Source organism: Andrographis paniculata, unplaced genomic scaffold (assembly GCF_009805555.1).
Source record: "Andrographis paniculata isolate CXL003 unplaced genomic scaffold, ASM980555v1 Contig21END, whole genome shotgun sequence".
In the NCBI taxonomy this organism is placed as follows: domain Eukaryota; kingdom Viridiplantae; phylum Streptophyta; class Magnoliopsida; order Lamiales; family Acanthaceae; genus Andrographis; species Andrographis paniculata.
The window spans coordinates 3,016,649-3,038,806 of NW_026137502.1; the positions used below are offsets into that span (position 1 = coordinate 3,016,649).

At 33.8% G+C, this 22,158-nt stretch overlaps 5 protein-coding genes and 1 long non-coding RNA gene across 9 annotated transcripts; 4 read left to right on the top strand and 2 right to left on the bottom strand.

Annotated features, from left to right (window-relative positions):
• The first annotated feature begins 173 nt into the window (after positions 1–173).
• Positions 174–2,308, top strand: LOC127244707 (monothiol glutaredoxin-S7, chloroplastic). Its single transcript, XM_051265185.1, has 3 exons — positions 174–529; positions 847–1,116; positions 2,031–2,308. Exons 1-3 carry the CDS (start codon positions 319–321, stop codon positions 2,084–2,086), a joined length of 537 nt encoding a protein of 178 aa, XP_051121142.1. The 5' UTR covers positions 174–318; the 3' UTR covers positions 2,087–2,308.
• LOC127244705 (peptide chain release factor PrfB1, chloroplastic) lies at positions 2,092–12,904 on the top strand. 4 transcript variants are annotated; one of them, XM_051265179.1, is made up of 9 exons: positions 2,092–2,107; positions 4,166–4,409; positions 4,956–5,030; positions 5,830–6,050; positions 6,193–6,396; positions 6,739–6,954; positions 7,045–7,231; positions 7,305–7,572; positions 8,250–8,523. In XM_051265179.1, the coding sequence occupies exons 2-9, from the start codon at positions 4,196–4,198 to the stop codon at positions 8,281–8,283; spliced, it is 1,419 nt and encodes a 472-aa protein (XP_051121136.1). In that variant the 5' UTR covers positions 2,092–2,107; positions 4,166–4,195; the 3' UTR covers positions 8,284–8,523. The 4 variants fall into 4 exon arrangements, with proteins under 4 accessions (XP_051121136.1, XP_051121139.1, XP_051121137.1 ...); XM_051265182.1 differs by lacking the exons at positions 2,092–2,107; positions 8,250–8,523 and adding an exon at positions 12,877–12,904 and having other exon boundaries at positions 4,196–4,409; XM_051265183.1 differs by lacking the exon at positions 2,092–2,107 and having other exon boundaries at positions 4,273–4,409; positions 4,969–5,030; positions 8,250–8,522.
• LOC127244710 (uncharacterized) lies at positions 4,369–5,834 on the bottom strand. The gene is made up of 3 exons (XR_007837322.1): positions 4,793–5,834; positions 4,602–4,714; positions 4,369–4,502 (listed from the first exon to the last, which is right to left on the bottom strand). It is a non-coding gene; the product is annotated as an uncharacterized LOC127244710 (long non-coding RNA).
• On the bottom strand, positions 7,691–12,729 carry LOC127244706 (uncharacterized). The gene is made up of 12 exons (XM_051265184.1): positions 12,584–12,729; positions 12,440–12,495; positions 12,312–12,345; positions 11,877–11,975; positions 11,641–11,789; positions 11,116–11,154; positions 9,838–9,930; positions 9,503–9,601; positions 9,020–9,094; positions 8,822–8,905; positions 8,631–8,696; positions 7,691–7,999 (listed from the first exon to the last, which is right to left on the bottom strand). Exons 1-12 carry the CDS (start codon positions 12,657–12,659, stop codon positions 7,916–7,918), a joined length of 954 nt encoding a protein of 317 aa, XP_051121141.1. The 5' UTR covers positions 12,660–12,729; the 3' UTR covers positions 7,691–7,915.
• A 45-nt stretch (positions 12,905–12,949) lies between the features above and the next one.
• LOC127244709 (acyl carrier protein 2, mitochondrial-like) lies at positions 12,950–16,283 on the top strand. Its single transcript, XM_051265186.1, has 2 exons — positions 12,950–13,153; positions 15,758–16,283. The coding sequence occupies exons 1-2, from the start codon at positions 12,950–12,952 to the stop codon at positions 15,932–15,934; spliced, it is 381 nt and encodes a 126-aa protein (XP_051121143.1). The 3' UTR covers positions 15,935–16,283.
• A 2,482-nt stretch (positions 16,284–18,765) lies between these two features.
• On the top strand, positions 18,766–20,748 carry LOC127244734 (uncharacterized). The gene is made up of 5 exons (XM_051265213.1): positions 18,766–18,912; positions 19,047–19,105; positions 19,292–19,329; positions 20,029–20,177; positions 20,259–20,748. Exons 1-5 carry the CDS (start codon positions 18,893–18,895, stop codon positions 20,455–20,457), a joined length of 465 nt encoding a protein of 154 aa, XP_051121170.1. The 5' UTR covers positions 18,766–18,892; the 3' UTR covers positions 20,458–20,748.
• The last annotated feature ends 1,410 nt before the right edge of the window (positions 20,749–22,158 follow it).

The window sequence follows — 22,158 nt, forward strand, 5'->3', positions numbered from 1 at the left end:
TATATCAAAATTAAAATTAATAAAATTTTTTATATTTGATCAAAATTAATTAATTTTAATTATATGAGCACAAAAATGAATTTTTTTCCTTAAAAGTATATCATTTTTTATTATAAAATACTAAATACAGGTTCAAATTAATTTAAAAGCAAACAAAAGAATCCCTAAATTTACAGACACCGTACGCTTACGGTCCGATTTTTCCAATACGATATCCAATTCCCAATTCCCTTCTCCAAATAAACCATTCCCACTTCATTTCTGTGGTCAAATCTCAGATCCAGCCAGCCGCCGGCGTGTCGCCGTTTGTTGTTAGATATGGCTGCTTCCTACTTGCAATCCGTGAGTTATTGCTCCCGGGCGGCGCTGAGGCCTTTGCCTTTGTTGGCCAGCTCTGTTTGCCGCCGACACTTAGATCGCTATCCCAGCGGCAATACCACAAAGCTCAACATATGCTCCGCCGCTGCTCTTTCTTTCAGACCACCTGCTTCTACTGCCCCAAGGATGGCCTCCATCAGATGTTTCTCAGGTACTGCCCTCTAATTTTGCTTCGGTTCGATATGATATGTTCTCTCCATCCCCTTCAATTCCATTGGATTTCTGCGTTCGTAATTCGTTTGCATGAACGATTGGTTTCGGAGAGATAGGGTTTGCAAACGGAATTGGAACAATTTCAATTAGTAGTACTATTTTGTTGTTTTTGAATTTTGTTTTGTACAGATTATGCATACTTGAATTCAACCGGAGCTTAAAAGCAATTATCATAATTTTATTCGATGTATTTCTAGTATTTGCTCAGCATTTCCATGGCCTATGCTTTGATATATGAACATGATGGTGCTGCAGCTTTAACTCCCGCATTGAAGACTACACTGGATAAAGTTGTTGGCTCAAACAAGGTTGTTGTGTTCATCAAAGGAACCAAGGATTTCCCCCAATGTGGATTTTCAAACACTGTTGTACAGATTCTAAAATCCTTAAATGTGCCCTTTGAAACCATAAATGTTCTGGAAAATGAATTGTTGCGTCAGGGATTGAAGGAGTATTCAAACTGGCCCACTTTTCCACAAGTGTACCTTGATGGCGAGTTTTTTGGTGGCTGTGACATTATTGTGGGTAAGTTTTTGTTATCATTGTTCATTGTTTCTTTCATTACATTACAATAAATTATGATATATATGCTAGCAAATTCTACATTATGATTGTTATCATTGTTTCTTACATTACATTATGATGCTTAGCTAGCTAGCTAGCAATTTCTGCTCTAAACCTAACCTGCTCTCATATTAATGTAGTGGAGTATTATGTTTGATTAGGTTTTTTATATAGACTTTCTTACAACCTCCATGCTCACCATCCTTTCTCCTTTTTGGATTGAATATGAGGAGTTTGCTGCCCACATTCTACAGTTGTTTGGAAACTATTACTCCCTCCATCCCAGTTAAAGTTTTCATGTTACCGTAGACACGATAATTTAGGTAATGTATAATTAATAAGTAATTAAAAAATATTTTAGTAAAAATAATTATTATGTAATAAAAATAATTATAAATTGAGATTAAAATATCGAAATAGTTTATTTAAGATTAAGAAATTCATAAATTATAAAATTTAAAATGTGATTAAAGTGTATAATCATATTTTAAAAAAAGAAAAAACAAATTATGTGGGACGGACGGACGAAAATAGAAAAAGTGGACACTTTCTGTGGGACTGAGGAGTACTATTTGTCTATCAAGATTAAGCATGGAGAAATGGATATTTTTTTTTGGTAGATATGGCAAATTATTGTGATTGTTTGCTTGGAGATATGCCTTGCCTACCGTTGGAAAACAATTTGAAAATTTGAGGAAAAGCATCCCTTCAGACAAGAGTTTTGGAAATAGAGATAGAAAATGTCTTTGATGCGATATTATTTTTTGAAGAAAAATTGAATGGTGCCAAAGTCTTTAAATAGTTGTGTGTTTGGTTATATGAGCAATTGAGAGATCAGCTACAAGACTAAGGACATTATTTGGGTTTTGAAACAGATGCATATAAAAGCGGAGAATTGCAGGAAATACTGGAGAAGGCTTTGTGTTCCTGAGCCTGCCTCAGCTTTTAATTGGTATGACTGAAATACTCCACTTCGTATTCCTGTCATAGTAATAATCATAACAATACTGCCTTTTTAAATAAATTAATTTTGAATTTTGGTTTAAACTGTCGGTTGGATGTAATATTTTGTGATAAAAAAAAATGGTGTATTTTTTTACAGGTATTTGTGTGGATGGTAAAAAAGATATATAAAAACTGTATATTATTATTATTTTTTTAAAATTATATTAAGAGAAAAAGAGCAATAACAAAAATAATCTGTTAAATTTTACAAGTTATGGTTGTTTTTTTTTTTGTTAGTTTAGCTTGTATAATGTGTGAATCCAGTCTTTACCCTAAGTGTGTGTTTGTTCGGGAGTTTGGATTTTGAGTTGGGATTTGAATATTAAAAATTTTGAATTTGAATAGTTGTATGATGTGATATAAATATATGTTTGATGTGATGTTTTGAATGTAAAATTGATTTTTAGTATAATAATCCCTCTGTCCACGAATCCTACTTTCTTATTTGGGACGTCTAACAACTATGGTCTTATTTTTTTTTTAAACACAAAATTTATATTTTTACCCTTAATTTATATATTATTTTTAATCTCTACCGTACATTTAAGGGCAAATTTGTCCATTCATAACAAAAAGATAAAAAATAGGTGTTTTGATTTGATATTTTGAGGGAAAAAAAATTGGATGAATAGTGAAAAAAAAATCCAATCCCCCAAACAAATATTCAGATCAGTAAAAAGTCAAGAGGGTGAGGCCTTCCCCTCATTCCCAATAGAATGTTAAAATGCGGTAGGGTATAATATTATCTCGTTGAGAATAAAATTTTATATTGTATATATAAAAAAATTATTAATATTTTTCTATTTCATAACGGCTGACACATTGTTCAGTAGCAATTGATATCTTTTTATTTTTAATGTATTTTTCATCTGAAATATAAAATAACTTAATTAAATTCTCTGATACATAGAATCAGTTCAAAATTCTTTTGTTTCTATTTCTCCGAAAAATAAGTTAAGTATGTTATAGATTGATAATTTTACTAAAATAATAATCGATGCCGTGGAACTTCGTATCCATGATGGCCGTTTTTCTACTTGCGGCAGCAGCAGCAAATCATGGAGGATGATAAGTGATTATGGCAGTCGGGTTAATGAAGGTGGTTATTAAGAGTAACTTCAGTGCCGGCGGTGTAGTTGTTGGTGTGACCGGCAATAACTGCGGCGGAAAAGCTTTGGTCGCAATAGATAGAGTAGATTAATTAAAAAATCTCAACCTAGGCAAGACTGAAGAAAATAAAGATAAAGAAGGGATTCCATCCAATCCAACACAGTATAAAACTAGGCCCGTGCGTGTTTGGTTTCGATGAGAATATTTTTGAATACCTATAAGAAAAATTACTGCCGATTTTTCAATCAAATGTCACATTTGATTCTTTTTTTATTTACATTAGCTTTTATAGGGTGTGTTTGTTTGGGGGTTTGGATTTTGAGTTGAGATTTAAATAGTAAAAATTTTGAGTTTGAATATATGTATGATGTGATATAAATATGTGTTGATCGTGATATTTATTTTTAGTATAATATAAAAAATAAAAAATAGATGTTTTTTTAGAAAAAAATAGGATGAATAGTGAAAATAAAATCCAATCTCCAAACAACCGCACCCTTAATTGTTGAACTTTTTATATTAAGATCAAATTGATTATTTTTTCTTTGGATGAAAGTACTTTTGATTTTTTTTTTTTCTTTTATATAAATAATAATATATTAATTAAAAACATATTTACACACCCTAAGGCCTAAACATAACCTACCTACACGCTGCCCGTCCCATCTTCCTCTTCTTCGCAGCACCGTTCACGACTCTACACCAGACCAGGGTAAAAAAAAAAAAAAAAAAAACGGAACCGCGGATTCGAACCGACTGGCGGTTCGAAGTTCCAAAAAAACTGGAACCGACAGTTTAACGACGGTTCCGGTTTAAACCGGATATGCCGGTTCGAAACGTAACGTTGTTTTTTAGTTGATAAACTTGCTTTTTATCTCCGTTTCTTTCTTCAAAGAAGCTCGGACTTGGACTTGGAGTTGCAGCAATGGAGGGCGTCGCTATTGCTGTTGTCCTAAGCTCTGCCAAGCCTCCGCAACGCCCAATTTGTTTCGCCCAAACTGTGAACTCTGCAGTCTCACCACCGTTTCCGCGCGCAACCTTGAGGTGTTTTCAAGCATCGAACCACTCGTCTCTGAGCTGCCTCTTCTGTAAATTTTCTCCTCAGACACCGTCGGCTTTGCAGCTTTCATCTACAAACGGTAAGTTATAATTTCGTCTACCGAGTACATCTGTTGATTCTGTAGCAAACTAGCAATCTCCTCGGGAGAGGATATCATCTTCGATTTTCGCACCTGAGAATCAGAATGTTTCTCGGTGGATAATAATTTACTTTTCTTATATGAAATATTGCCCAAATTTGATGAAATAACCTAAGCACAGGCTCAAGCTACCTGGCTTTGTCTTCTAACTTTGGGAGAACTCTTCTAGTTCCTTTTCATAGACTGTTTCTGCTTTTCCACGCATTAGTTCGTATTGAAATCCATATCACCTTCGATTTTCGCACCTGAGAATCAGAATGTTTGTCAGTGGATGATAACTTACTCGTGTTATGTGAAATATTGCCCAAATTTGATGAAATAACCTAAGCACAGGCTCAAGCTACGCTGTTAACATTGTAGCTTTGTCTTCTAACTTTGGGAGAACTCTTCTAGTTCCTTTTCATAGACTGGTTCTGCCTTCCACGCATAGGTTCTTATTGAAATCCATATTTTCTGATGTTTGTGATTATAAATTGTTGACTGAAGGCGGCTGCAGCAGGGTTCTGTTTGCTACACCTGAGGTAGAAGTAAGCACAGAAACAAGCGAGTGGGTAATGCAAGGTAATGTTCAGAATTTCTTTCCTTGGCTCAAGAGCTTTATTATATATGTTACTTTTATTCATTTCTTTGAGTTTGTATGCAATTAGAGACTACATACAACTCAGGAAGCAATTGGAGGACAATATGTGCTAGTGCATCTTAATATACTGCATTATCTTAGGAAGGTCTCTAGTGTCACGGCTTTGATTGTTCTTGCTAGGCACATACGTTCGACTCTAGCAAGATTATGCTTACTACAGCTTTAAGAATACAAGAAAATTTAGAGGTTTTGTAGATTAGATCGGGGAGAATGTGTTTTGTTACTTAGCTAATGAGAGAATATATTTTCTTGCTTGACACATATGTGACTCTATACAGTTATAGGAACACTTTTCTAAAATCTTCCGGAAGTCCCTTTTCACGTCTAAAAGTTGGTTCTTGGGTAGAAATTCGGGAAGGCAAGAACACTCAACGATAAATAAATCCCTCATCTGGTCCACGACACTAGGTAGAACTGATGAAACAGTCTAATTAGAGTAATAAAAAGTGTGATTGAATTCATGGGCAGATTAACGATTAAAGTTACAGAGTAGTGTCCCGTAGAAAACTTCAACTCTGATGAAATGCCAATTTGCCAAATCATGCTTTCTAGAATAAGGTGGTTATTCTTTCCTAGAGCTTTGGGAAATCTTACGTTGTTTAGGGTAAAGAGCACATTTAAGCAATCTTGAGAACCCAATGTACACTAGATGATTACTTACATATGTGCATATGAATCATTAAAAGTATATTGCTGGTATAATCGTAACGTTATTAGCAGATTTCTATACCTTAAGAAAAGAAGTAGAGACTTCTTCAGAGCGTGTCGAAGAGATTAGGACTGCTGCTGGACTTCAAATGCTTGAAGACAATCTTGCAGAGTTGGAGAAAGCTGCAGCTGATGCCTCTTTATGGGATGATCGTGTCACAGCTCAGCAGACATTGCAAGCTTTAACCGATGTCAAAGAGAAAATAAAACTTTTAAATGACTTCAAAGCTCAGGTACCACACCATTTCAACATTCTGAACCTCATCATTAATTTAAATCCATTACAGCTTCATGCAGATTGCAGAAATAGAAAACAAAAAGGTGTGCATTTTCCTTTTCTGATATTCTGAAAAATAGCATCACATGTTAGTACAGGTTGAAGAGGCAGAAACTATAATCAATCTTACAGAGGAGATGGAGTCGATTGATACTGGGCTCCTCAAAGAAGCTGCTGCGATCATCAAACAATTGACGAAGGCGTTGGATAGATTTGAGTTGACTCAACTTCTTTCTGGTCCTTATGATAAAGAAGGTGCTGTTATCAGCATCACAGCTGGTGCAGGGGGTACCGATGCCCAGGTAATAGATACCTTAATTCAACTATCTGGCTACGAACGCCAAACCATCATAAGTAAATTGAGAACACGTTTCCTACATTTAATAGTTCTACTAAAAGATGTAAATTAGGTCTCGATGCATTAAACTTAGATTGTAAGCATGATTCTGTGCTTCTGTGGTGCTAAAAGTAATTACTTGACATACCAAACATCCATTTCTTCGCTGATTTCTGCTTCGATCAAAAGATATTAGATGTAGCCTCCGTGACTCGTCGAGGGATCTGTATGAGAAGGAAGATTAAGAATTATGTGAATACAAGTAATGAATGCTTTCTTTAAACTGTTTTAATGAATTCCAGTGCAGGATTGGGCTGACATGCTCCTCCGGATGTATGTAAGGTGGGGAGAGAAGCAAGGATACAAGACAAAAGTCGTTGAGAAGTCCATGGGAGAAGAAGCTGGGATCAAGTCAGCTACTATTGAAATAGATGGCCGGAATGCCTACGGATATTTGTCTGGTGAAAAAGGGACCCACCGAATCGTCCGGCAATCCCCTTTCAACGCCAAAGGTCTTCGTCAGGTACCCCAACAGTTTCTTGCCCATCCAACTTGAAAATTCGAGTTAGCAAATGCTTGCTGTTCATCTGAATCTTTAGTTTTACTAATACAGACCAGTTTCTCCGGGGTGGAAATCATGCCTCTTCTTCCCGATGAAGGTTTGGATGTCGAAATACCTGAAGAAGACTTGGAGATTAGCTTCTCCAGAGCCGGAGGAAAAGGCGGACAGAATGTTAACAAAGTTGAAACTGCAGTACGTATAACTCACATACCGACAGGCGTGACAGTACGCTGCACAGGTAAGATCCAAGTTGCTGTCCCTGCATTCATCTAACAAGTAGTTTGATGAAATTAATGTTTCCGATGTTTCAGAAGCGAGGACCCAGCTGGCAAACAAAGTCAAAGCTATGACCCGACTGAAAGCGAAGCTTCTAGTCATAGCTGAGGAGCAACGGGCGTCTGAGATCAAACAGATTAAGGGAGATGCTGTGAAAGCAGAATGGGGTCAACAGATACGCAACTACGTCTTCCATCCGTACAAGTTAGTGAAAGATGTCCGAACAGGTCATGAGACATCCGACATTGCTTCCGTCATGGATGGCGACTTGGATCCCTTCATTAAGTCTTACCTCAAACACAAGTACACTACTTCTTAACTCTACTATGCTAAGGCAATTTCATTTTATATATATATATATATATCTGATTGCTAGCAAACTGTGTAAATGTTGCATTAGCAACTTTTACATTAAAGAAAATTTAATCACCATAGTCGCATTCTTACTAGTCGACTTTAAAATAGACAAGTAGAAACAATTCATGAAAATTTAAGTTGCTAGAGGTTATCTGCGTATCTACCAGACGTACAATTCATAAAAAGCATTTGCTTAACAGTCGATTGTACTTAGAAATTTCATCCCTGCATAATAGGATAGGAACATGTTCTTATTCCTGCTACCTTGTCTATTTTCATCACGTGTCAATCATTTTGCTTTCTTTCCCCAAAGCAAGCTCAGCGAGTAAGTGTTCCCTTTCTGGGCAGCAACTGCAACTCTCTTCTCGCCAATCTGAAGCAATCCGTAACAAGTCATTAAGGCAGAAGACATAGCGTGGGTAATGAATTAGTTTCATAATGTTCTATGTCATTCTGTCATTGTCATCTAAGCGAGAAAGGGTCGACTTTGGTCAAGTTTTATCAGCAGGTTATACATCATTGATCAAGTGATTGGTAGTTAGTAATGACATAGTTACACAATTGCTGGTGCTTAAGGCATGATAACTAAACATGTAGATATGCCTAATGGTACTTGTCAACAGGACGCAGATATATAGCAGATCGCAGAAGACATGAGTTCAATCGTCGACAAAATCAAGACTCAAGACAAAATCAAAATTAGAAAAAGGAGCTAGAAAATATAGAAAAAATTTCAGAATTGGGAGACCTCCGGGTACATTGAATATACCCGGAAAAATGCAGGTTGGTAGGCTATATTTATGACAGAAGAAAAGTAGACTTTGATAACATGTTAGAAATTTTGAAGGAAAAATAACTGAGATTGTATTATTGATCATCAAAATAAAAGGGTTTATATATAAGCAATACAAAATAGTTCCTTAGTCTCAAATATAAGTAATCTAAATATAAATCTACTAAATTTAAAACTGAATATATAAAATATCTAACATATATATGTATACCTTATCCATAAGCCAGTATCCAATTGTCGGCATATACTGCACCAGGTACATGACTGCAAGTACCGGCTGTAGAGAAAGAAAAACCAGTTCAAAATCAGACACATTCTACTAAATAATGGAAATAAGTGTATGCAAAAATCTTTCAAATTATATTAAGAATGAAACAAGAAGTTATTAATAAACTGGGGGACCTGATCCGATATCCATGCTTCTTTTAGACCGTGGCTTGCAGCAATTATTGTGAGCTCAGCACATCTCTCTGCCGACAGGCGATGCTGCCGATAAAATAACAAAGCTAAAAGAATGTCATTTGTTTTAAAAACTGCATGAATCTAAAATGATGCTCACAATAAAAGTTTTATTACATAAATAACTCTTAAGATTTTTACCCCTTTATTCTCAGAAGTTGAAGTATTCACAGGCCCTGGACAAACAATAGTTACCTTGATCCCTTTCTGACATAGCTGAAATCAAGTTAAAATAAGTCAAGAAGAGCTAAAGAATAGCATTCAGAAAGTTGCTATGTACAATTTTCGAATGATTATTTTTCAGTAATTTCCGAAATCCCCACACCAGATTACATCACCTAGTTCTGGTGGTTTTATATTGGTGTAATCTACTTTTGACACTCAAAATTGTTTTGAATCAGGAATTCTATTTGGACTCTTCAAACCAAATTAACTCAAACAGACCCATTTTTATTGATCAAATCTGAAGATGAAAATGAAAGTCGTGCTCTAAAATTTCAACACAATTGTGTATTTCGAATGGTGCATCAGCCTAAAAAACCACTGAAAGGATGGCAAATGGTGCATGAGCCTAGAAAGCCACTGATTGGATTGGAACTATACACAGTTATAATGAAACCATACCTCAGATCGAAGAGTATGAAAATACCCATTTACGGCAAATTTGGAAGCAGAATACACAGCCTGACCGGGAGCTGGTGTTTTTCCTGCTGCGCTGCTCATCTACACGGAAGAATTTAATAAATGAGGATACGACGTTCATATTGATATTTCCTGACTGATAAAATAATCTTTCTAGGCTACATAATTGATCTGGATATATACTAGTTTTGGGGCACAAGATCTTAAGAGTAAGACTGTATCAGAAGTTGCATCTGAATTGAATAATTAGAAAGTTACACCCAAATAAAAAAGGATTAGCTTGCATCATTTTAATGAATCAATCTTGAAGTACATACCACAATGAAACGTCCCCTTCCCCTCTTCAGCATGTGAGTTGCCAAGAGCCGTGTAAGAGATATTGGGCCCAGCACATTTACATCAAAAGTTGCCTAATAAGAACATAGATTGCTCAAACGACTTTTATTAACGTATACGGACAATGTGCTATCCAACACCAGTTCTACTTAAAAAAGAACAGAAAATTGTTATCATAGAAGGGTTTCTCTTTGGGTCAGTACCTATTGATGAGTTGCATGCAGCATTCAACATGATATGTTTAGAGAAAACTATGTAGTCTTACAACCGGTGACATATGCAAAATTCAAGAGACTTTGTTTGCCAGCTCACTGCAACTCATCCATTTTCTAAACAGATAAACAATGCAATGCCGAAGCACCTTATTTCAACTTTCAGCATACAACATATAAAATATTAATGTCTTCTTTAAAAACTTGTTAAAGAAACCCACAAAATAAGCCCTAAGACCCCATGGAAAAGACAGGAGCCCTTTAGAAGGAAGCCAGACTCAACAACTAAAACATGGTAAAATGGCGCCACCTCACATCGAGGTGGTTAGCAACATGAAGAATCTTTCGGAAGTGGGCATTTGGAGGCAAATCCGCAGTATAAAAAGATGCAGCAATTAGAGGAAGAGCATATGCACAAACCCATCCAAAAAAATGCGTTAACTCTCTGCAATTTTTTTTCCCTTTATTTTTAGTTTCGTTACTTAGGTAGTTTAAGTTTCCTGTTTCAGCTGTTCATTAATTTCCCTGCACATTTCAGTCTTCTTTCAATGCAATTTCAAATTATATACAGCATTTTCATTTACATTTCAACCATTATATTTATGCCTTAAATTAATTCAATTCCATACCTTCTAAATCTAGTATCCAGTGTTGGGAGCTTTTTGTAAGCATCCCAAGAACCTATAGTCAAAAGATCATATCCACTTCTCAGTGAAATCATTTGATTCGGGTTATATTATTGAAGCCTTAAGAGATTTTGGCTAACAAAACTGATATTTTCCTTTATACCAAATGGATGATATAACCTAATGGGGGGAGAAGGAGAGGCATTCTCTGAAAATACATGATTTCAATATAGGGGAAAAAAATATGCCCTGGGTTCTGCATCAAACTACACAAAGTACAAGTATTATCTACAATTCCCATTTTACAAGCTCTAAGTCATCAATTGAAGCATAAACTCAGTCATCAACTTGAGCAATGAATTGAAATTAATAGACATTCAAGGCACAGCAGATATTAATCACTAGTAACTGTGTACAATACCTTAAGGCTTTCTTCTGTCACATCTAATGCCATTGATTTCTGCAAAATGAATGATGTCAATCAACCATCTTATAATTAAATATTCAGTCATATGACGATTGGAACTTTTTTCAAACAGTTTATATTTCATTTTTAGATAAAGTAAACTGAAGGAACAAAGAACGCTGCTTCATGCATTTCCATCCTACCCTTACATATGCTTCTATTAGAACTACGTCAATTTTTTTATTATTTTTATTATTCTTATTATTTTCTTTTCATCTTAGACTAATTCATACTATTCTGATATAGCCACCTAGCCAAAAGTGCAAGAATAACTTGAGGCTATTTAAATATATTTTGAGGCTAGAACATGTAGCAGTCAACTAGAACATGTAGCAGTCAACCATTTTTTTGTCAACTACATGTAGTTCCCCAATTTCTAACTTGTGTAACAGCTCTCAGAATCTAATATAGCTCATTGCATGCAATTTATAGAATTTAGTGTTCGGTTTTTTGGTTTATTGCAGCATGAGATTTACTTACAGGACGTTCATATGCTGCATTGTGAATCATGTAATCTACACCAGCCCCCTCAAACAATGATTCTGCTTTCTGCACGGCAACTGCCAGATATTCTTCTCCCTGGCTCAAGTCCAAGGGCAAAATCATCACCTCCTCGGGTGCATGTTTTCCTGGATTATCATCAAAATAAGAAAAAAAACCACAAAATCTGCATATGTTGACATGAAAAAAACAAGATGGCTTGAAAAACTACAAACCAGATAGCTGACTCTTAACACGGTGCAGTTCTGCTTCATTACGTGCAGAGATAATCAGCTTTGCCCCCAAACTTGCAAGTTGTTTAGCAAGTATTTCTCCTTATAGTTTGAATATATTAAGATCAACACAGTCAGTGCTTCATAATTCGATGAACAGAAGTAGCAAAATAACATGTGCTATCAGAAACTAACATGTCAATGGCAAAAAAAACTATCTGCTGGTTCCATATTGTATAATCGTAAATTACACGTAATGAAATCCTTGCAGTCAAAGAACAGATATATAATTGTGCACAGAAAGATCAAATACAGGTAATTTCTCATAGTCACTTTGCTGTGCAATCATAACAAAATTTGCTATACCACTGCTCAATAATCGAAAATTTCTGATAAATGGCTACAATCGGAAGAAAGTGATTCTTCAGAACAACATACCAATTCCACGGCTAGCTCCAGTAATCCAAACAACCTAATTGAGACAAAAAAAAAAAAAAAAAAAACGTGAGTTTCTTCAACTTTCATATGCCCAACGTCAAATTGAGCTAACAAAAAATTTTTCAAACCTTATCCTCAATTTCTTCACGCTTTACGTGCTTTTTGGACAGTAAAGTCAAATCTCCTGCAAGAGAACACAACTGTTAGCTGACAGAAGGACTCTTAAGAAATCACTTGCATCGATCCTGAAAAACATGATTCACAAGAAATACCTTCTGCTTTGAGGAATTTGAACAGCATTGCGATAAAAAACGCTACGAAAAATGAAGAGATGATGAAGATCAGCATTTCGTCTTCGTTTTCCTTTCCTTGTTAGAATTCAGTTTCTTCTGAACCGAAGCGTGAATCTCTATACAAGGTAGCTCGTTGTAAACTAGGACCCACCCGACCTCAGTTGAGAATAACTAACGATTTTGAGAAGAAGAGAATCGCTGAGTGCGGTAAAGTTGCTATTCACTTAGTAACGATTTTAATACGTATACATATATATATGTGTGTAATGTAGGTTTGGACTGTAAAGACGTTTTGTGGGTTTCTCTGCCGTCTGCTCCTCTCTGTCTCTTTTAGGACGGCTCAAAATGGCGGTGAGGAATGCTCTGCTCAAGTACCTGAGAGTCGACGTGAACCCGGCGCTAGCGATTCGAACAACCGGCGGCGGATTGTCACAGCTCATAAAGCGATGCTACTCTGAAGAAGCTAGAGGCACGTTCCTCGACAAATCGGAGGTCGCCGACCGTGTTATCGGGGTTGTTAAGAAGTTTCAGAAAGTCGAACCTTCGAAGGTAATAACTCTCGCCATTTCTTTGATCTTTTTGGTTGTTCATTAAGTTTGTGTAATCAAGAGTGTTCGATAGCCTGGTGTTGAACACAAAACGTTAAAAATAGAAGAATAGGCATTTGTGTATGTCGTTAGAAGGCGTAAACATAATTGATTCTGTTTGGAAATTCACCTCAATAGTGAAATGAAAGATTGAAAAGCTAGAAAATGTACGAGGAAATGCATTGAACATAATTCAGCCGCTCGAAAAATCAAGTTCGATTTTGATTTGTTTTGTAGGGAGATTCTAGCTTTAATTATACATCCAAAAGTGGCTATCAAAAGGCTATGAAGGCTCAAAAACCTAGGAAAATGCGAAGGAATTCCTTCATGATATTCCTCTTACCTTACTTTTATGAGCTGATTTGGCTTTGGGCTTCTGCTTGCTTCTCAAGCTATGGTTTTCTTCACTGTAGTTCAAGCCCTATCAATCAGAAGTACCAAATCTGCTTGTGTTTAGCCTATTCTAGTCTTCTAAGGAAGTATATGTGAATTCTCTTATAAGGGCTTAGTAGGTTATTAGTGGAGCAGGCTCCTTTCTGGTGTTGAAGGCCCCTTAGCCATTTTCTCTATGGTTAGGTTTGATCCACTTTTATACCATTGCCTGTTCATGACCTAGGAAATGATGGGTTAGCACCACTGTTTTATGAATATTTGGGGGTAAATTGTATCAGTGTTGCAGTTCATAGGCATTAATTGATTGTTGTGTTTATTTACGGGTTCATTGCATTGTTCGTAATATAGCAATATGAATGTGTTGAGATGTTGGTTGTGTTGGATTGAAGCAACACTATGTGTATTTTGGTTTAGTTCTTTTTCTGTAATCAGTGGCTAGTAGTTACTTTGACAGAAACAACAACAAAGGCTAAAATGAACTATGAATGCATATAAACTGGGTCGTCTACATGGCCATGGACATTTGGTAGAAGATAAAGTTTCTTGCTTGCAGCCAAAATCTTGTATTTTGACAAAACGGCAGAACTTGAATCATGGATTTTCACATGTGAGCTGTCTAAAATGTTTTGCTTGAATAAGGAAATCACTCGACCTAATAACTTTTCATATCTCTAGCGTCTTGATTGAATTCAGAATTTATCATATGAGAAACATTTACTTTATGGGAGTTTATATATATTACAATTTTGCCGTTGTATGTTTATTTACTTTATGTTAGTTAACTCCATGTTGTCTGGGTATAAAACAAATAGGAATGTATCCCATCCTACACCTCATCCTGAGGTGTAGCATCTCAGTTTTGTATTTTCTTACATATACTGCTTTAGATACTCTACTTACTCTTAGTCTTACAAAGAACATCCTGGGATTGTAGGGGTGGCACAAAAGTTGCATCTGCTTTAATATCACTCGTATAAAAGAGATAATAACAGAAGAGCTTGGTTGAGTAGTTTCTTTAAATTTTATTACAGAAGCAAAAGTGAGAAGACAATTAAGTTGAAAAGTAAAAACAATGATGATTTATTTCTATGTGCTTCTATTTGAAATGTCGTAGGAATCATGTGGATATTTGTGTGTGCTCGTGTCTGTGAAGCATTACACTTTACTATTATTTTAAATTTTTTAGCTAAAACGATTGTTCAATAGAGCATGTCTCAAGTTCAAATCCTCACCAACATTGGCATCGGCCATCTGTAGAAAAAGCATAAATAATTTGTATGCACATGATGGCTGCATTGGAATATTATATAAGTAATTATGAGGTGATGGATCTATTTTTCATTCTTAAGATACATATACAAACGCACATATATATATCAGAGCAGTAGACCTAATGCTCAAATTCCATCATTGCATGTATAAACAGAAGTATTTCATCAGTTCTGAAAATAAGACTGTGGGGTGCGTGTTGAATAATTTAACATGCAAATACCTATTAATTCCGCGCGGATCTACTTTCCTATTAAAGAATGATACATTCTATCTGTAGTGTTTAATCAAGTGGGAGATAGATTGTATTGAAGAAAACTATGGATTCATGATTGTGCTTGGTAAAGAATAGTTTAAAAATAAACTTTTAGTATTCTGTTAGCACTTAGTATGTATATGATTTATAAACTGTGAGGAAAAACAAAATGGAAACTAGTTTGAAGTTTTTTTATATGAGGAAGAATGACAACATATTTTACCAGTGAATATTGTAGAAGCAATTAAACATTGATGCCACATAATGCATTTCTTGAACCAGTTCATATCTATATGAACGTACTCCATCTGCTTGCTTATGTTTTTATGAAATAAGTATGATGGGACGATCCCTGCCATTCAAGTGCCACCATCATGTTGGTTGAGAAATGTATGTAAATTCCTCATGATAATCTTATGAAAGATGATTTTGTGAGCCAAAGGACTATGTCATTGACTTAGCCTCAAATTTAATGTGAAAATTTACTAGTATGTCGGTGGATTAAACCGTGACAGATTTCATCCTACGGAGGATTTGAATTGTTTCTTTATCTTATTTATCTTTTTCAAAGGCATCATAACAATTTCTAGTTATATGCATCATTTTGTTCCTAACCTTGGCCAATCAACATTTCAACACATTTGGTAGGTTACACCAAATGCCCATTTCCAGAACGATCTTGGGCTGGATAGCTTGGATGCAGTTGAAATTGTGATGGCTCTTGAAGAGGAGTTTGGATTTGAGATTCCAGACGATGAGGCCGACAAAATCAACTCCATCAAAATGGCTGTTGACTTCATCGCATCTCACCCTCAGGCAAAATAGAGAGATAGGTAGAGAAGCATTTCGTGCTTTTGTGGGTTTGATTTCCTTTCCTTCCCTTCCCTCTTTTGATTATTTTGATGTTTCAATGATTCCTATTTATGCTGCATAAAACACTCCCCTTGCCTGATTATGGAGAACTTTGGAGAATGAGGTCAATTTTGTGTTTGTGATAAGCTTCCTTCCCACCATCTTTGTGTTATTATAACTATTATATTATAAATTTAGTCTCTATACTCTCGAGGATGGGTAGGGTGTTGAGCACATGAACATTTACTTTCTTGCGCCTATGTGTTTTCGGTTCATACAATATATTTGTGTTCTATTAATAATACTCCCTCAGTTCCAAACACTTTGCAACATTATTTTTTTGGTATGTCCCAAACAATCTGCAACATTTACAAAATAAAAAATAATTAATTATACTTAATATTTATTCTACATTTTATTCTATCACATCACCCAAATAAAAAAAATAAAATATATATTTCTCTCTTCATCGCGTAGATTATTAATGTATTGTTAGTTCATGCATGTGTTATATTTTCAATCCGCCTCTAAGGGTTACATTTTACATTTACGCATAATTGTATTTAATACTAAATATATTCTTATATTTGTATAATTTTTTCTTATACTACAAATATGGTTCCATAGTCGCATGCCATAAATTGGCCTACATGCAACAAATATAAATCTTTTTAGCGTGTTTTATTCACACACACTCTTGAAATTACGTTAGACTGAGAACTATCTAACTCTAAAATGATTTCAAGTAAGCTCTTGAACTGTCTAACTCTAAAAAAATTTCAAGTAAACTACCGAAAAAAAAATTATATTATTGATATAAATAGTCTAATTATCGCCTAAACTCTATCATCTCTATTCAACCTAAAAGTATCACTTGCTTAAAGAAATAAATAAATACTTAAAATTCGCTTCAAACATAAATGAGTAAAAAATAAATAAATACTTCAAATTTGCTTCAAACATAAATGAGGCAGACAGATACGATATTTGTTAGATTGAAAATAATTTTTTTAAATAAATACAAATATTACTTGGAAATAAATTAAGGGTGTGTTTTTTTCGATGAATTTGGAAAAAAATTAGTTTAAATTTGGTATGAAAATAATATTTAATGAGATATTTTGTAAGAGAAAAAAATGTCGCGTCCAAATAATAAAATTTGAGAAAATTCGACTAAAAAAACATACCCTAAAATTATTTTATATTATAAATATTTATTTATATGGAGAAATATCAATATTAAAGAATAAAAGGAATAGAAATATAAAAGGTTTCATTCAATAATTTTGCACTAACATATTCTCTATAAATATCATTAAAAATAAAAATATATATAATTATACATAATATATAATATAATATATTTTATCAACACATAAAAAAAGAATAAAGATGTAGTTTAATGGGTAAGGCTTTTAACTCTTTGACCTTTGTTACAGATATAAATTTTTTATATTTAATATAAAGAAACATATTTATCTAAAAATACAAATAAAAGATATATTTTTAATACGATCTTCAATATATTATATATTTTTATCATTTTACAAAAATCAATATTCGATATATTTTATATCACTGACATAATTCACTGTATTTTACATTAAAAAAATATATTTAAAAAAAACAAACAATTACTTTCTCTTTTCTTACTTTCCATTTGAATTAAACACATACGTTTAAAATTTTAAGAAAAAACAAAAATAAATTTTTTATCACATTGTAAATTATACTCCCTCCGTCTCAGACAGTGTCTGCTACACCGTAGACACGGTATTTTAGGAGGATGTAATTAAGAATGTATTAGTGAAAATAATTATCTTGTAATATAAATAATTATAAATTAAGATTAAGATAACTAATTAGTTTAACTAAAATTAAAAAAATAAAATTAAAAAAATTAAAATGAGATTAAAATGTGTAATCATTTAAAAAAAAAAAAGAAAGTGACATGTATGTGAGACGGATAGAAACGAGAACGTGGGTATGGTATCTGGGACGGAGAGAGTAATAATTATTTTTGGTTTGTTTTCTTAATTATTTTTAGTCTCATTGAAATAAAAAATAATTATAGCCGACTGAGAAAGCTTATTAAAATTAAGAGACAATCAATAACATTGTGTTTAGTCCAATATGATCATATTTGAATGGAGGCGGATTCGATTGAACACGTCTAATACGATAGTGTTCAAATATAATATAATCATTGTTCATTATTCTAACATAGACATATTATATCTCATATTCATCCACAATTTTCTAATACGATTATGTTCATAGTTTTGTTTACACTATATAATATAATTAAAAAATATTTTTATAACTATGTAAAAAAAAAAAAAGAAAAATTATCAAATTTTAATAGTTTAAAATTTGATTGCAAAATAATAAATAAATAATAATAATAATAATAAATCAAAATATATTTATTTTATAATTGTAAGGGTAAATGGCATAAAACTCACCGGTTGTTTCACAAAATTGCACCCTCGTACTTTTAAAATTGTATCAAATTTTTTCGTGGGAGTTTGACGCAATTTTAGAAGTACCAGTGATTTCATGCAATTTTGTGAAATCACAGGTGAGTTTTGTGCAATTTAATTTAATTGTAATTATATACTCCTTCAATCTCAATATAATAGTCCATCATTATTTTATTCTATTTTATCATATTTTATCCGTATTTTTTATCCACTATTCTTTAAATCCTATGTCAAGTTCAACTTCAAACTATAGTCCTGGTAACGGAGTATATATACTTTCTTTTATTTATTGTAAGTTTTCTATTTGTTGGTCGGATTAGGGTCGAATCGGGTCATTTAAATTCAATTATTTTTGGGTATCTGCAGCTCATACTTCTCCCTAAACCCTCGTCGAGTTGTTCAAGATACAGAGAAAAGAGGAGAAAGCGCCCAATTGGATTAGCTTCCAATGGGTAAAACCAATCCGCGGTAAAAACAAAAAGCTAATTCATATCCTATACCCTCTTCATTCTTCGCCTAATTTTGTTTGGATTCAGTCGGTATGATTTCATTTATTTTTTATTTCGCCTTTTGTATTGTTCTTTTGGTCGTTTGATGTTTAGATTGAATGGAAAAACTCGTTCGGAGCACAAGTTCGAGAAGAAGCTTCAGTTTTATGAATGTGAGTTTGTGATTTCAATGTTCATTCATCTGCTAAACCTGATTCTGCCGAGTTTTTAATTAATTAAGTAATTATTATTTTTGAACTCCTTTGAAACAATTGCAAGTGCCAACTATGATTTGATGCATCATTGTGAAGAAATAAAAACTGAAAAAAAAGGGTCTTGATTTGGTTTTGGTATTACAGCTGTGAGGAGTTCAGTTGCTACAAAAGCTATTAGCAAGGTAAGATTCTTCAAGCTCAATCTACATTACAAGATTCTTCAAGCTCAATCTACATTACATGATTTTTAATAGTAAAATCATAATCAGATTGAAATATAAGTAAAATTCCTGCTGCATTCACTTTTTCAGCCAGTTTCCATAAAAGTTTTCCATTGTACATTTGATTTGTGAAGTCATGGTTTCATTATGAATTTTGTGTTTCGGTTGTCTTGTGAATTTTTTAAATTGCATGTCATGGTGCTTCGGATATGATAAAAAATGACTGCTTCTTGTGCTATAGCAATCAATTTTTTCAAGATAACTGCACTCCGTTGTGAGAATCATTCATACTTGTGGTCATTATGATATACAGACATGCAACACCTATAGAAGAATATAAACAAAATGCATGACCAATGCAGTAGGATAAAATATGTTTTAATTGGTTTCTGTTGGACCTTATTTGGATTGGGCATTACGGGTATATAGAAGGGTTCAACAAAAGATCTCCGATGACTCATAAAATAAATATCAAATCAATTGCATTTACATTATAGTGTAGTGTAATCTTAAAATCAATCTGCCAAAAATTTGTTATTACAGTTTTGAAAGTTTTCATAAATATGCAGTTAGTTCTGGATAGAATATTTTTATTCTTGTAATTGAATAATTAAGTTGGACATGCTAGCATCTGAAGTGCTAAGCGTTTTTCACTACCAGGAGACTCAGAAAAGAAAACGTCGAAGGCAGAAGAAATTAAAGGCATATGATTTGTCTTCCCTCTCTGAATATCTTCCTGACGTAAAGGCACCCAAGGAATCGAAAGATGCTGAATTCAAACTCAACTGCAAAAGTAGAAATATTCTAGTGTAAGGACCGGACATTATTTTGCAACCTTTTATGTTGGATTTATTCGCTATGTTTGTTAACGATGTTATGAATTTTCTCAGGCTGAAAGAGAGTAATCAGTTCAAGACAGTAGTTACACATCCGGTTTTTCAATCTGATCCACTTGCTGCCATTCATCAACATTTGCAGAACACACAGCCTTTTGTAGATGTAAAGACTACGAGAAAGAATGGTAAAGCTGGAAAAAAGACAAAGAAGGTGAAGAATAAATTGAAAGATTCACAGTTAATGGAGATCTAATGCATCGATTTAGCTGCCTTCATCTCAATAGTTTCCTCACCCTACTTTTCAACACTTTGTGTGTGTGTGTGTGTGTGACTTTGCACTTGCCATTGGCTCCTGCAACTATCTTATGACTGAAAAATGCGAGCAACATAGTGGGATCTTGTTAGCCAGACTGTCTCACTGATTTGTTGGCTAATGTGTAAGAGCGAAGGCTTGTCGTAAAAGGCTGTTCATATGACTTATGAACTATTTGGAAGAGCTTATATGCACATGAAATTTATATGATAACACCTATGTTGATTTTAAGCTTATGAATGAGATTATAAGCTGTATTAAATTTCGTATTTATATAAAAGTGTTATTTACATTACAATGGTTGATATATAGTATTCTACTTAAATGGGAGATCAGCGGGGGTTGCTCTGCTACAGTAATTTGTGTTTTTTTGTGGTCCTAACGATAACTGATATTTCCAGTAAATGAATGTATCTGTGGTTCTGATTATTTATAAGAAGTTAAGAACGTTGTTGTGCTTATATATCTTTGTAGATTAAATGCTAAGTGTTTCTAGTTTATTTTTGTCTTGGTTTCTAATTTATATTGTAATTCTTGGGAAAGCTATATTTTGATTGAAATGAGTTGATGGAGGAATCCGGAGCCATGAGATGGAAAAACCAAGCAAATGCCTATCATATTGACACTGTGCACGACAGAGGTAAGTAATTTTATGCTTTCACTGTTGATTTTATGCATGATATTTGATATACACCAAGAAAATTTTTTTAGGTAGTTATGTGTTATAAGAACATGTGGCGGTAGAATTCCTTGAATGCATAACCTAATAGAGAATTTAAGATTCTGGTTTCTTATCGAACTTAAATGTTATTAATTGATTTTATTCATTGTTTTTCTTATTCTTCTTCTATAATCAACTTTAGTAAGGTGTCTGATATTGTTATTTGATCCTATGCCATGCCAAGTTGCTATTGATTTGGCCCGTCTGACTTGAGAAAGAGCGTATGCTGGCTAAGTTTGGTGTTCTTGAAAAGCACAAATACAAAAACAAAAAAGGAAATTTTTGTTGGCTGAAGTTCTCAAGTAAAATCTTTGTTGCTTGTGGTCGGTTGAAGCTTAATGTCCTAGGGAATGTTAGTTGTGTTTGGTGGTAAGTTATGCTGCTGCTTTTTCTTATACTTACTTTAAGCTACAATCCAGAATTAGGATTTGAACTTTTGATTTCTGAAATGGTAACAGCACTATGTTATCTTGTGAGACTTGAATTTTGTTTGTTTGAGTACATTTTTTGATTAGGTGAAATACTGCTGAAGAGTGAAAGAAATGTACTATAATAAGAACTTGTAACATCAAGACATGTTGGTATTTTAGAATTATGCTGAAACTGTATATGTATCTTACTTGTACTCAATCCTGCTGCCTAAAATATGCCCTCTGGAGTTGAAGTTCCATCATTCCCTTAATGTTGTCTGTGTTTCCAAAAACTGCTAATTAATATGGAAAAATAGCATAAAATTCACCTATTATGGAAATTGCGGCGAAATCCCAATTGTTTATAAGCTGCGTCCAGCTTCCTTATAGTTTCTGAAATTTGTGTCTAACCTTTCTTTCATTATTAGTTGGTGGTTATGGACTTTCTAAATTACCTTCGCAATTAGGTCGCATGTAGATACAACAATTTGAAGGAAACGGTAGATTCTA